At 47.6% G+C, this 15,921-nt stretch overlaps 1 protein-coding gene across 1 annotated transcript in view; it reads right to left on the minus strand.

The window, feature by feature from the left end:
- LOC135524993 (otogelin-like protein) overlaps positions 1 to 15,921 on the minus strand; it is a 64,428-nt gene that overhangs the window by 26,201 nt on the left and 22,306 nt on the right. The window contains exons 25-28 of the mRNA XM_064952790.1: positions 2,761 to 2,892; positions 2,242 to 2,388; positions 1,978 to 2,097; positions 1,416 to 1,532 (exon numbers count right to left, since the gene is read on the minus strand). Coding sequence (XP_064808862.1) covers positions 1,416 to 1,532; positions 1,978 to 2,097; positions 2,242 to 2,388; positions 2,761 to 2,892 — 516 coding nt within the window. The remainder of the gene's footprint in view (positions 1 to 1,415; positions 1,533 to 1,977; positions 2,098 to 2,241; positions 2,389 to 2,760; positions 2,893 to 15,921) is intronic.

Here is a 15,921-nt window from a genome sequence, read left to right on the forward strand (position 1 = left end):
TATAAGCCGCTACTTTTTTCCCACGCGTTGAACCTCGCGGTTTATACAATGACGCGGCTAATTTACAAGATTCATGCCGCCAAAAAACTGAGCACCGTCACATAATGTGACGTAATTCGAGCGCGCTCAAACTTTCCATCATTCTGATTACGGTAGTCATTTTGTCACCCTCATCATGGCAAAGACACGGAGAAATGCATATGATGCAGCTTTCAAGTTGAAGGCGATCGATCTGGCTGTTGGAAAAGGAAATAGAGCTGCTGACAGCGTGGAGCATTGTGAAAAATCCACTATCCTCAACGGGTTTCGAAAGGCTGGACTGCTGCGTGTTGAAGAGGGCAGCGATCCAACATCGGATGAAGCAATTCTGAGGCTATTCAACTCCGACACCGAAGGAGATGACTTCAGTGGTTTCAGTGCACAGGAGGAGGAAGATAGTGACCATTGACTTTCTCGGTAGGCTACTGTTTAATTTTCGTTACAAGCCGTGTTTCGTTAAAGCCTATTTATTTTTGTTACAAGCCATGTTTCGTTTAAAGGCTGTGTAAAGTTCATTTGTTTCAATGTACCGGTAGGCACCTGCGGCTTATAGACATGTGCGGCTTATTTATGTATAAAATACATATTTTTTAATAATTCAGTGGGTGCGGTTTATATTCAGGTGCGCTTAATAGTCCAGCAATTACGGTGCATTATCTTACTAAAACTGTCAGCTTAATAAGGGTCACTCTTGTTATTGTTTTATTATTCAATTTGTAAGCAGATGGTGTCATTCAGCACCATCTGTTGGCCGCTTAGAGAATAAGAGCACACAACCTCCAATATCCACCTCCCGCACACATTTAATAATAATTTGGTGGGTGCTTATATTTGTTTTTTTGCATATCCCAACTCCCCCTGAGACACCCTTGGAGAGTGGGGCCATGGCCAGGGTTTGCCATTATCTTGGTGACACTGGAGCAATTAGGGTTAAGTGCCTTGCTCAAGGGCACATCAACAGAGTTTTCACCTTGTCGGTTCAGAGATTCCAACCAGCAACCTTTTGGTTACTGGCCTAATGCTCTAACGGCTACACTTAGAAAAAAGGTGCTATCTAGAACCTTAAAGGGTTTTTGGCTGTCCCCATAGGAAAACCCTTTGAAGAACCTTTTTTGGCTGCAGGTAGAACCCATTTGGTTCCAGGTAGAATCCCTAGAACCCTGGAACCAAAAAGAGTTCTCCTATGTGGACAGCCGAAGAACCCTTTTGGAACCCTTTTTTCTAAGACTGTAGGCTACCTGCCGCCTACATTTAACCTGAACCCTGTATGTGTGTGTCCATTAGTGTATATCTCCTGAGAGTAGAGCATGTTTACTGAGAGCAGATAAGAATCGTTCCCATAACCCACTCCCCAGTGTGGGTGTGTGTGTACTCACCACGTTGTGACAGGGGATAAAGATGTCACTGTAGAGTAGTGCACACTCTCTCTTGGCGTACGGCTGTCTACCCAGGTCTCCTTCACACGCTCTCTTCACCACATAGTCACTCTCACACTGACACACGCACGCAGACACACACACGCACGCACGCACACACACACACACACACACACACACACACACACACACACACACACACACACACACACACACACACGCACAGAGTGAGTGGGTGGGTGTCTGATTTCTCTTAAATATCACAGGTAGGCCCTAGAGACGCAGGAGACTGGGTTGAAGGGTGGAAGCGGGGGGGGGGGGATTAGGGTAGGGGCGGGGAATTAGACCTTTTTCACTTTCCCAACTAGATACCAAGAACATGAAATGGAAATGTTAACCCTTTTAGCCAGCTGGTATTCATTACTCTAGGCATCATTTTTATCATTAGAAAGAAATCAAAAAAATCGCTGTAAATCTGTTTAGCTCAGTTGTTATCGTTCTAAGTGGGAGTTAGAGCAGATGGTTCGGAGTTTAAAATTCCACTTTGTGTGTGTGTGTGTACCTGTCCCAGAGCCCAGCTGTCTCCAAAGCCCTGAGCATTGCTGACCTCCATGTGACTGGACGTGGTCATGTCATTCACCGTCACACTGTCAAAGTTCCCACACAGACCACTCAGGAGACCCTAGAGACAGACAGGGGGAGAAAGAGGGAGATGCGAGAAAGAAAAAGACGGAATAGGGGTGGGGGTGGGTGTGTGTGTGAGTGTTCCAACTCAGTTCTGGTGAGAGAGAGAGAGAGAGAGTGTGGGCGGTAAAAGTATCCTGACCTTCCACTGTGGTCCAGCTCTGATGTGCACGGTTGTCTTGCGGTCCCAGAGAACGGTCAGGTCCTGTTTGGGGAAGTGGATGGCTGTGTAGTAGCCTGCTGACCACAGCTCAAACTCTGACCCCTTACCTACCACACTGGAGGGGCTCTGGATGAAGAGAAGAGATCACACACACACACGCACGCACGCAGGCACGCACACACACACACACACACACACACACACACACACACACACACACACACACACACACACACACACACACACACACACACACACACAAACACACACACACACACCGGACCAGACCTTGGTTAGAACACATCAGGAGTGTCACACATACCAAACACATAAACTCAAATAATATGTTTGTTATAGCGGCTATCAGATCAGTAAGAGTTTCTAGCTAGTCCTAAATGAGGGTTAGTGCTGCCCACCAGGGAGCGCTCGTGGACTTTCAGGTTTTAGAGTGAGAAGGGAAAGGTTGGTGTGCGTGTATTGTATGTGTGTGATGCGCACAGGCTGGCCTGAGTTGTCGTTGAAGTAAATCTTGGTGAATCCAACATGGATGACCAGCATCTTCATACAGACGATCCCACTCTGATAACAATCCTTATTCTGGGCTACGATGGACACCTCACCATCTATACTCTGGAGAGAGGGAGAGAGAGAGAGAGAGAGAGAGAGAGAGAGATAGGAGAGAGAGTGAGCAAGAGAAAGAGCAGTCCTTATCCCGGGCTACTATGGACTGCACTTCATCTATACTCTGGGGAAAGAGTACTGTGTGGTGTGCAGGTCTGTCCCCAGGGCTGATAGAGTGCATTCCTGGCGCTCACTGTTCCTCCTCTGGGGGACTCTGACATTTACAGTAGCAACATCACATTCAGGGTAGGGAGCGTACTAAACGATGCAGATTACAAAGTCATGAAAAGAGCTGACATACACTATATAAATACAAAAGTATGTGGACACCCCTTCAAATTAGTGGATTTGGCTATTTAAGCCATACCCATTGCTGACAGGTGTATAAAATCGAGCACACCGCCATGCAATCTCCATAGACAAACATTGGCAGTAGAATGGCATGTACTGAAGAGCTCAGTGACTTTCAACATGGCACCAACATAGAGCTGCCCCGGTCAAGTACTGTGAAGTGGAAACGTCTCGGAACAAGAACGACTCAGCCGCAAAGTGGTAAGCCACACAAGCTCACAGAACGGGATGATCGAGTGCTGAAGTGCGTAACGCATAAAAATTGCCTGTCCTCAGTTGCAACACTGACTGCTGAGTTCCAAACTGCCTCTGGAAGCAACAGCACACAAACCTACGATCACCATGTGCAATGCCAAGCATCGGCTGGAGTGGTGTAAAGCTCGCCGTCATTGGACTCTGGAGCAGTTGAAACAAGTTATCTGAATCACGCTTCACCATCTGGCAGTCCGACTGAAGAACCTGGGTTTGGCAGATGCCAGGAGAACGCTACCTGCGTTCTTGGATAGGCCCTTTAACTCTAGTGAAGGGAAATCTTTAATGCTACAGGATACAATGACATTCTAGACAATTCTGTGCTTACATCTGTGTGGCAAAGGCCCTTTCCTGTTTCAGCATGATAATGCCCCCGTGCACAAAGCGAGGTCCATACAGAAATGTTTTGTCGAGATCGGTGTGGAAGTACTTCAACCCCATCGAACACCTTTGGGATGAATTGGAACGCCGACTGCGAGCCAGGCCTAATCGCCCAACATCAGTGTCCAACCTCACTAATGCTCTTGTGGCTGAATGGAAGCAAGCCTCCGCAGCACTACCATCTAGTGGAAAGCTTTCCCAGAAGAGTGGAGGCTGTTGTTGCAGAAAAAGGGGGACCAACTCCATATTAATGCCCATGATTTTAGAATGAGATGTTTGACAAGCTTTTGGCCATGTAGTGTATCTTTGTGTACCTGTCAGTTAAAAGGCATATCTGTTTCCGGAAGGATCGGGTGACTTAATGCTTACCCCAGCTCATAGCCCTGAGTAAAATAATAGACAACAGAACAGGGAAATGTGATGTGTTCAGCATTAGATGGAACACCTAATATGGCTGCATTCCAGCCACCACAGAACCTTGATTAGAACTGGAATGTCCCAACGTCCTGCTCATTCTAATTGTATATCCCTGGGAGTCTGCCGCGAACAGGCCTCTCTTTGTGTTACTCAGGTGTGTGTGTGTGTGTGTGTGTGTTGCTACAGCTTTGCTTACCTCAGTCGCTCTAATTAAAAATCGTTCCCAGATTAAAGAAACTCCTTGGATCCCCTTTCCCTGATCCCAATCTGCCTACACTCACACACACACACACACGCACACACAAACGGCCGAGGAGCACAGCGGCTCTCTTCAAACATTGCACAGTCGCTAACCCAGTGACTCTCTGACAGCCCAAGCCCCTAGATAATTCCCATTATTACTACTCAGTCCCATGTACTGTCTGTTAGAAATTCTCTCAGTTCTAGTGCTGCTAAAATCAGTAATCTTGTTGAGCTATTTCTCCCCATTAGTACTGTTAGATCTGCTAGTCTCCAACTGTACACTCTCCAGCAGACTTTAAAAAGGAGGCTTTGGCTAATGGAAATTAATGTACAAATGAAGTATTATCTCCAAGATGGACATGTTGGACATTTGGGTCCAGGATACAAATCCCAACATGTTAGTGTGCTCTGAAACATGGTTAAAAAGCTCTGTTGATGATAATTCCATTGCACTTCATGATTAAAAAGTTTACAGATGTGATAGGACAAAGAAGGGTGGTGGTGTAGCAATTTATGTGAAAAACAACTTTAAGGTGACCTACTAGTTGAGCTACTAGTTATAAATGTTATTTCTCAGAATATTAATTTCTATGTTGCTGGGATCTATCGACCTCCCTACACCACAGCGGCAGCAACTAGCTCCATTAATAGCCTCTGAAATAGTGATATCGGGGGGTCTGAATCTCGATTAGCTTACTCCCTCGTCTGATTGTCTTAAATCAGCATGTACTGATCCGAACTTCGTCCAACTGATTTCAGAGCCCATTTGTTTGAATGTGGAGAATCCTGCTAAATCAACTCTGATTGATTTCATACTTACAAATAACCCTCCTAAATACTTAACTCGTGGTGTCTTTGCTATGGGACCTCAGTGACCACTGTCCCAAAGTCCGTGTCAGAAACACAAAGTTGCCTAAAACTCCACCACGCCTTACTGCTAAGAGACACTTTAAGCACTTCCATGAGTAGGGTTCTGACATGACCTTAACCCTTGAGTCTTACTTAGTGTTAATGACACTCCGGAAGCAGAACTTGACCTTGAACAATTCTTTAGTATGTTTATCTCTTCATCTCATAAACATGCTCCTATGAAGAGATTAAGAATGAAAGATAGAGCCAATCCATGGTTCACGCCTGAACTTGATGAGTTAATTCAGCTTAGGAACAAAGCTTGGTCTGAAGCCAGACACAATGGTAGCTCTGCTGACTGGCTCACCTTCAGATAACTTAGAAATATATTTACTGCTTCCATAAAAAGGGCTAAATCTAACTATTTCATGAATTCCATATCTGACCCTCGTGGCAATCCAGCTAAGTTTTGGAAGGCTATTAAATCAATAAAAATAAGCAGCCACACCTTTCAGCCCAATGAGGTTCTATTGAACTCCCAATCCTATAGCAGACAAAACTGAAATAACTGATGAGTTAACCAACATTTTATTGCAGCAGGACATTGTTTTGAAAGGGGAAATAGCAGCAATAAGGACAACTCTGAAAATACTGTTCATGAACATAATACAAGCTAATCTCTGATGCAACCCTGTTTAATCAGACTTGGCTGCTACTGTAAATGGTGACCCACTGTTCTCTCTTCGGCAAGTCACTAGTAGGGATGTTCTGGACACTCTCTTAGCTATTGATGTTAAAAAATACACTGGGGCAGACATGCTTGACCGATGTCTTCAACAGTATACTGCACCTCTGATTATGGAGCTCTTGACATATTTTTTGTACATTAAAACACACATTGATAAGCTGACAAAAAGTTGTGAGTAAAGATTGGTTTCATGTAAATAAATGTTTTCTCACTTTTGAAAATAGGAGGAAAATTGGTCAAACAACACTGTGTTAAAACCTCTAGATTCAGTCTATCTGTAACGAGTTTCTTCTAACTCCTCCTCTGACGAAGAGGTGGAACAAGGATCGGACCAAAATGCAGCGTGGTTAGTTAGATACATCTCTAATGAAGATGAAACACGAACAATACAAAACAACAAACGTGGAAAACCGAAACAGCCCTATCTGGAGCAACAAACACAGAGACAGGAACAATCACCCACAAACACACAGTGAAACCCAGGCTACCTAAATATGGTTCCCAATCAGAGACAATGACTAACACCTGCCTCTGATTGAGAACCATATCAGGCCAGACATAGACATAGACAAACAAGACATCCAACATAGAATGCCCACTCAGATCACACCCTGACCAACCAAAACATAGAAACATACAAATAAACTATGGTCAGGGTGTGACAGTAAGGTGCGGACTCCGGCCGCAAAACCTGAACCTATCTGTCCGCGGTGGCGGCTCCGGTGCTGGACGTGGCCCCCACTTCACCGTAGTCCTCCCCCACCTTGTCCGCTTCCGTGACCTCCTAGCCACGGCAACCCTACTAAATAACACGGGACAGAGGGGCAGCTCGGGACAGAGGGGCAGCTCGGGACAGAGGGGCAGCTCGGGACAGAGGGGCAGCTCGGGACAGAGGGGCAGCTCGGGACAGAGGGGCAGCTCAGCACTGAGGGGAAGCTCAGCACTGAGAGGAAGCCCAGCACTGAGAGGAAGCCCAGCACTGAGAGGAAGCCCAGTACCGAGAGGAAGCTCAGCCAGGCAGTTGAATCCAGCAGATCCCGGCTGGCTGGCAGTTCTGGCAGATCCTGGCTGACTGACGAATCTGGAAGAGTCTGGTTGACTGGCGGATCTGGAAGAGTCTGGTTGACTAGCAGATATGGAAGAATCTGGTTGACTGGCAGATCTGGAAGAGTCTGGCTGACCGGCAGATCTGGAAGAGTCCGGCTGACTGGCAGATCTGGAAGAGTCCGGCTGACTGGCAGATCTGGAAGAGTCCGGCTGACTGGCAGATCTGGAAGAGTTCGGCTGACTGGCAGATCTGGAAGAGTCTGGTTGACTGGCAGATCTGGAAGAGTCTGGTTGACTGGCAGATCTGGAAGAGTCTGGTTGACTGGCAGATCTGGGAGAGTCTGGCTGACTGGCAGATCCGGGAGAGTCTGGTTGACTGGCAGATCTGGAAGAGTCTGGAGTCTGGCACACTGACGGCTCTGGCTGCTCCATGTTGACTGACAGCTCTGGCTGCTTCATGCTGACTGGCGGCTCTGGCTGCTCCATGCAGACTAGCAGCTCCGGCAGCTCCCTGCAGACTGGCAGCTCCTTGCAGACTGACAGCTCCTTGCAGACTGGCAGCTCCTTGCAGACTGGCAGCTCCTTGCAGACTGGAAGCTCCGGCTGCTCCATGCAGACTGACATCTCTGGCTGCTCCATGCAGACTGACAGCTCTGGCTGCTCTATGCAGACTGACAGCCCTGGCTGCTCCATGCAGACTGGCGGCACTGGCTGCGCTAAACGGACAGGAGACTCCGGCAACGCTGTAGAGGCGGAAGGCTCCGGCAGCGCCAAACAGGCGGGAGACTCCGGCAGCGCAGGAGAGGAGGAAGGCTCCGGCAGCGCTGGAGAGGCGAGGCGCACAGTAGGCCTGATGCGTGGTGCTGGCACTGGTGGTACTGAGCCGAGGACACGCACAGGAAGCCTGGTGCGGGGAGCAGTCACCGGAGGGCTGGGGTGTGGAGGTGGTACTGGGTAGACCGGACCGTGCAGGCGCACTGGAGCTCTTGAGCACCGAGCCTGCCCAACCTTACCTGGTTGAATACTCCCGGTCGCTCTGCCAGTGCGGCATGGTGGAATAGCCCGCACTGAGCTATGCAGGCGAAACGGGGATACCGAGCGTAAGGCTGGTGCCATGTAAGCCGGCCCAAGGAGACGCACTGGGGACCAGATGCGTAGAGCCGGCTTCATGGCATTTGGCTCGACGCTCAATCTAGCCCGGCCAATACGCGGTGCTGGAATAGAACGCACCGGGCTATGCACCCGCACTGGAGACACCGTGCGCACCACAGCATAACACGGTGCCTGCCCGGTCTCTCCAGCCCTCCGGTAACCACAGGAAGTTGGCGCAGGTCTCCTACCTAGCGTCGTCATACTCCCTGTGAACTCCCCCCAAGAAATTTTTGGGGCTGACTCCCAGGCTTCCTATCGCGCCGCCGTGCTTGCTTCAACAACTCCATTTTTCTATACCCCTCCTCGCACTGCTCCAGCGAATCCCAGGCGGGCTCAGGCACTCCTCCTGGGTCGGCCGCCCACCTGTCTATTTCTTCCCACGTAGTGTAGTCCAGATTCTGTTCCCATGTCCTTTCCTCTCTTTGTTGCTCCTGCTGCCACTGTTGCCTGTTACCACGCCGCTTGGTCCTGTTGTGGTGGGTGATTCTGTAACGAGTTTCTTCTAACTCCTCCTCTGACGAAGAGGTGGAACAAGGATCGGACCAAAATGCAGCGTGGTTAGTTAGATACATCTTTAATGAAGATGAAACATGAACAATACAAAACAACAAACGTGGAAAACCGAAACAGCCCTATCTGGTGCAACAAATACAGAGACAGGAACAATCACCCACAAACACACAGTGAAACCCAGGCTACCTAAATATGGTTCCCAATCAGAGACAATGACTAACACCTGCCTCTGATTGAGAACCATATCAGGCCAGACATAGAAATAGACAAACAAGACATCCAACATAGAATGCCCACTCAGATCACACCCTGACCAACCAAGAAACATACAAATAAACTATGGTCAGGGTGTGACACTATCACTCTGCTTTACGTTTCACCACTGGTGATAATTTCTGTACGCATCATTGTTTCTTATAGTTCTTATAGTTCTGAGGCTCTGACTACTAGAAGGGCCCAACATTAGCTATTATTCATATACACTGCTCAAAAAATAAAGGGAACACTTAAACAACACAATGTAACTCCAAGTCAATCACACTTCTGTGATATCAAACTGTCCACTTAGGAAGCAACACTGATTGACAATAAATTTCACATGCTGTTGTGCAAATGGAATAGACAACAGGTGGAAATTATAAGCAATTAACAAGACACCCCCAATAAAGGAGTGGTTCTGCAGATGGTGACCACAGACCACTTCTCAGTTCCTATGCTTCCTGGATGATGTTTTGGTCACTTTTGAATGCTGGCGGTGCTTTCACTCTAGTGGTAGCATGAGACGGAGTCTACAACCCACACAAGTGGCTCAGGTAGAGCAGCTCATCCAGGATGGCACATCAATGCGAGCTGTGGCAAGAAGGTTTGCTGTGTATATCAGTGTAGTGTCCAGAGCATGGAGGCGCTACCAGGAGACAGGCCAGTACATCAGGAGACGTGGAGGAGGCCGTAGGAGGGCAACAACCCAGCAGCAGGACCGCTACCTCCGCCTTTGTGCAAGGAGGAGCAGGAGGAGCACTGTCAGAGCCCTGCAAAATTCAAATCAAATCAAATCAAATCAAATTTATTTATATAGCCCTTCGTACATCAGCTGATATCTCAAAGTGCTGTACAGAAACCCAGCCTAAAACCCCAAACAGCAAGCAATGCAGGTGTAGAAGCACGGTGGCTAGGAAAAACTCCCTAGAAAAGCCAAAACCTAGGAAGAAACCTAGAGAGGAACCAGGCTATGTGGGGTGGCCAGTCCTCTTCTGGCTGTGCCGGGTAGAGATTATAACAGAACATGGCCAAGATGTTCAAATGTTCATAAATGACCAGCATGGTCGAATAATAATAAGGCAGAACAGTTGAAACTGGAGCAGCAGCACGGCCAGGTGGACTGGGGACAGCAAGGAGTCATCATGTCAAGTAGTCCTGGGGCATGGTCCTAGGGCCGCGGTTCAGTTGAAACTGGAGCAGCAGCACGGCCAGGTGGACTGGGGACAGCAAGGAGTCATCATGTCAGGTAGTCCTGGGGCATGGTCCTAGGGCTCAGGTCCTCCGAGAGAGAGAAGGAGAGAATTAGAGAACGCACACTTAGATTCACACAGGACACCGAATTGGACAGGAGAAGTACTCCAGATATAACAAACTGACCCCAGCCCCCGACACATAAACTACTGCAGCATAAATACTGAAGGCTGAGACAGGAGGGGTCAGGAGACACTGTGGCCCCACCCGAGGACACCCCGGACAGGGCCAAACAGGAAGGATATAACCCCACCCACTATGCCAAAGCACAGCCCCCACACCACTGGAGGGATATCTTCAACCACCAACTTACCATCCTGAGACAAAGCCGAGTATAGCCCGCAAAGATCTCCGCCACGGCACAACCCAAGGGGGGGCGCCAACCCAGACAGGATGACCACATCAGTGAATCAACCCACTCAGGTGACGCACCCCCTCAGGGACGGCATGAGAGAGCCCCAGCAAGCCAGTGACTCAGCCCCTGTAATAGGGTTAGAGGCAGAGAATCCCAGTGGAAAGAGGGGAACCGGCCAGGCAGAGACAGCAAGGGTGGTTCGTTGCTCCAGAGCCTTTCCGTTCACCTTCCCACTCCTGGGCCAGACTACACTCAATCATATGACCCACTGAAGAGATGAGTCTTCAGTAAAGACTTAAAGGTTGAGACCGAGTTTGCGTCTCTGACATGGGTAGGCAGACCGTTCCATAAAAATGGAGCTCTATAGGAGAAAGCCCTGCCTCCAGCTGTTTGCTTAGAAATTCTAGGGACAATTAGGAGGCCTGCGTCTTGTGACCGTAGCGTACGTGTAGGTATGTACGGCAGGACCAAATCAGAGAGATAGGTAGGAGCAAGCCCATGCAATGCTTTGTAGGTTAGCAGTAAAACCTTGAAATCAGCCCTTGCTTTGACAGGAAGCCAGTGTAGGGAGGCTAGCACTGGAGTAATATGATCAAATTTTTGGTTCTAGTCAGGATTCTAGCAGCCGTATTTAGCACTAACTGAAGTTTATTTAGTGCTTTATCCGGGTAGCCGGAAAGTAGAGCATTGCAGTAGTCTAACCTAGAAGTGACAAAAGCATGGATTAATTTTTCTGCATCATTTTTGGACAGAAAGTTTCTGATTTTTGCAATGTTACGTAGATGGAAAAAAGCTGTCCTTGAAATGGTCTTGATATGTTCTTCAAAAGAGAGATCAGGGTCCAGAGTAACGCCGAGGTCCTTCACAGTTTTATTTGAGATGACTGTACAACCATTAAGATTAATTGTCAGATTCAACAGAAGATCTCTTTGTTTCTTGGGACCTAGAACAAGCATCTCTGTTTTATCCGAGTTTAAAAGTAGAAAGTTTGCTGCCATCCACTTCCTTATGTCTGAAACACATGCTTCTAGCGAGGGCAATTTTGGGGCTTCACCATGTTTCATTGAAATGTACAGCTGTGTATCATCCGCATAGCAGTGAAAGTTAACATTATGTTTTCGAATAACATCCCCAAGAGGTAAAATATATAGTGAAAACAACAGCGGTCCTAAAACGGAACCTTGAGGAACACCGAAATTTACAGTTGATTTGTCAGAGGACAAACCATCCACAGAGACAAACTGATATCTTTCCGACAGATAAGATCTAAACCAGGCCAGAACTTGACCGTGTAGACCAATTTGGGTTTCCAATCTCTCCAAAAGAATGTGGTGATCGATGGTATCAAAAGCAGCACTAAGGTCTAGGAGCACGAGGACAGATGCAGAGCCTCGGTCCGATGCCATTAAAATGTCATTTACCACCTTCACAAGTGCCGTCTCAGTGCTATGATGGGGTCTAAAACCAGACTGAAGCATTTCATATACATTGTTTGTCTTCAGGAAGGCAGTGAGTTGCTGAGCAACAGCCTTTTCTAAGATTTTTGAGAGGAATGGAAGATTCGATATAGGCCGATAGTTTTTTATATTTTCTGGGTCAAGGTTTGGCTTTTTCAAGAGAGGCTTTATTACTGCCACTTTTAGTGAGTTTGGTACACATCCGGTGGATAGAGAGCCGTTTATTATGTTCAACATAGGAGGGCCAAGCACAGGAAGCAGCTCTTTCAGTAGTTTAGTTGGAATAGGGTCCAGTAAGCAGCTTGAAGGTTTAGAGGCCATGATTATTTTCATCATTGTGTCAAGAGATATAGTACTAAAACACTTGAGCGTCTCTCTTGATCCTAGGTCCACGCAGAGTTGTGCAGACTCAGGACAACTGAGCTTTGAAGGAATACGCAGATTTAAGGAGGAGTCTGTAATTTGCTTTCTAATAATCATAATTTTTCCTCAAAGAAGTTCATGAATTTATCACTGCTAAAGTGAAAGTCATCCTCTCTTGGGGAATGCTGCTTTTTAGTTAGCTTTGCGACCGTATCAAAAGGAATTTTGGATTGTTCTTATTGTCCTCAATTAAGTTAGAAAAATAGGATGATCGAGCAGCAGTAAGGGCTCTTCGGTACTGCACGGTACTGTCTTTCCAAGCTAGACGGAAGACTTCCAGTTTGGTGTGGCGCCATTTCCGTTCCAATTTTCTGGAAGCTTGCTTCAGAGCTCGGGTATTTTCTGTGTACCAGGGAGCTAGTTTCTTATGAGAAATGTTTTTAGTTTTTAGGGGTGCAACTGCATCTAGGGTATTGCGCAAGGTTAAATTGAGTTCCTCAGTTAGGTGGTTAACTGATTTTTGTCCTCTGGTGTCATTGGGTAGACAGAGGGAATCTGGAAGGACATCAAGGAATCTTTGTGTTGTCTGTGAATTTATAGCACGACTTTTGATGTTCCTTGGTTGGGGTCTGAGCAGATTATTTGTTGCAATTGCAAACGTAATAAAATGGTGGTCCGATAGTCCTGGATTATGAGGAAAAACATTAAGATCCACAACATTTATTCCATGGGACAAAACTAGGTCCAGCGTATGACTGTGACAGTGAGTGGGTCCAGAGACATGTTGGACAAAACCCACTGAGTCGATGATGGCTCCGAAAGCCTTTTGGAGTGGGTCTGTGGACTTTTCCATGTGAATATTAAAGTCACCAAAGATTAGAATATTATCTGCTATGACTACAAGGTCCGATAGGAATTCAGGGAACTCAGTGAGGAACGCTGTATATGACCCAGGAGGCCTGTAAACAGTAGCTATAAAAAGTGATTGAGTAGGCTGCATAGATTTCATGACTAGAAGCTCAAAAAGACGAAAACGTCATTTTTTTTTTTGTAAATTGAAATTTGCTATCGTAAATGTTAGCAACACCTCCGCCTTTGCGGGATGCACGGGGGATATGGTCACTAGTGTAGCCAGGAGGTGAGGCCTCATTTAACACAGTAAATTCATCAGGCTTAAGCCATGTTTCAGTCAGGCCAATCACATCAAGATTATGATCAGTGATTAGTTCATTGACTATAATTGCCTTTGAAGTAAGGGATCTAACATTAAGTAGCCCTATTTTGAGATGTGAGGTATCATGATCTCTTTCAATAATGACAGGAATGGAGGTGGTCTTTATCCTAGTGAGATTGCTAAGGCGAACACCGCCATGTTTAGTTTTGCGCAACCTAGGTCGAGGCACAGACACGGTCTCAATGGTGATAGCTGAGCTGACTACACTGACTATGCTAGTGGCAGACTCCACTATGCTGGCAGGCTGGCTAACAGCCTGCTGCCTGGCCTGCACCCTATTTCATTGTGGAGCTAGAGGAGTTAGAGCCCTGTCTATGTTGGTAGATAAGATGAGAGCACCCCTCCAGCTAGGATGGAGTCCGTCACTCCTCAGCAGGTCAGGCTTGGTCCTGTTTGTGGGTGAGTCCCAAAAAGAGGGCCAATTATCTACAAATTCTAACTTTTCGGAGGGGCAGAAAACAGTTTTCAACCAGCGATTGAGTTGTGAGACTCTGCTGTAGAGCTCATCACTCCCCCTAACTGGGAGGGGCCAGAGACAATTACTCGATGCCGACACATCTTTCTAGCTGATTTACACGCAGAAGCTATGTTGCGCTTGGTGATCTCTGACTGTTTCATCCTAACATCGTTGGTGCCGACGTGGATAACAATATCTCTATACTCTCTACACTCGCCAGTTTTAGCTTTAGCCAGCACCATCTTCAGATTAGCCTTAACGTCGGTAGCCCTGCCCCCGGTAAACAATGTATGATCGCTGGATGATTCGTTTTAAGTCTAATACTGCGGGTAATGGAGTCGCCAATGACTAGAGTTTTCAATTTGTCAGAGCTAATGGTGGGAAGCTTGGCGTCTCAGACCCCGTAACGGGAGGAGTATAGACCAGAGAAGGCTCGGCCTCTGACTCCGACTCGCTACTTAATGGGGAAAACCGGTTGAAAGTTTCTGTCGGCTGAATGAGCGACACCGGTTGAGCGTTCCTACAGCATTTCCTTCCAGAAACCGTGAGAAAGTTGTCCGGCTGCGGGGACTGTGCCAGGGGATTTATACTACTATCTGTACTTGCTGGTGGCACAGACGCTGTTTCATCCTTTCCTACACTGAAATTACCCTTGCCTAACGATTGCGTCTGAAGCCGGGCTTGTAGCACAGCTATCCTCGCCGTAAGGCGAGTACAGCGACTGCAATTAGAAGGCATCATGTTAATGTTACTACTTAGCTTCGGGTGTTGGAGGTCCTGACGAATCGTGTCCAGATTACCTCCAGCAGGCCACAAATGTGCATGTGTCTGCTCAAACGGTCAGAATCAGACTCCATGAGGGTGGTATGAGGGCCCGACGTCCACAGGTGGGGGTTGAGCTTACAGCCCAACACCGTGCAGGACGTTTGGCATTTGCCAGAGAACACCAAGATTGGCAAATTCGCCACTAGCGCCCTGTGCTCTTCACAGATGAAAGCAGGTTCACACTGAGCACATGTGACAGACGTGACAGGGTCTGGAGACGCCGTGGAGAACGTTCTGCTGCCTGCAACATCCTCCAGCATGACCGGTTTGGAGGTGGTTCAGTCATGGTGTGGGGTGGCATTTCTTTGGGGGGCCTCCATGTGCTCACCAGAGGTAGCCTGACTGCCATTAGGTACCGAGATGAGATCCTCAGACCCCTTGTGAGACCATATGCTGGTGCGGTTGGCCCTGGGTTCCTCCTAATGCAAGACAATGCTAGACCTCATGTGGCTGGAGTGTGTCAGCAGTTCCTGCAAGAGGAAGGCATTGATGCTATGGACTGGCCCGCCCGTTCCCCAGACCTGAATCCAATTGAGCACATCTGGGACATCATGTCTCGCTCCATCCACCAATGCCACGTTGCACCATAGACTGTCCAGGAGTTGGCGGATGCTTTAGTCCAGGTCTGGGAGGAGATCCCTCAGGAGACCATCCGCCACCTCATCAGGAGCATGCCCAGGCATTGTAGGGAGGTCACACAGGCACGTGGAGGCCACACACACTACTGAGCCTCATTTTGACTTGTTTTAAGGACATTACATCAAAGTTGGATCAGCCTTTAGTGTGGTTTTCCACTTTAATTTTGAGTGTGACTCCAAATCCAGACCTCCATGGGTTGATAAATTTGATTTCCATTGATAAGTTTTGTGTGATTTTGTTGTCAGC

The sequence above is a fragment of the Oncorhynchus masou genome, chromosome 31 (assembly GCF_036934945.1).
Source record: "Oncorhynchus masou masou isolate Uvic2021 chromosome 31, UVic_Omas_1.1, whole genome shotgun sequence".
Classification (NCBI taxonomy): domain Eukaryota; kingdom Metazoa; phylum Chordata; class Actinopteri; order Salmoniformes; family Salmonidae; genus Oncorhynchus; species Oncorhynchus masou.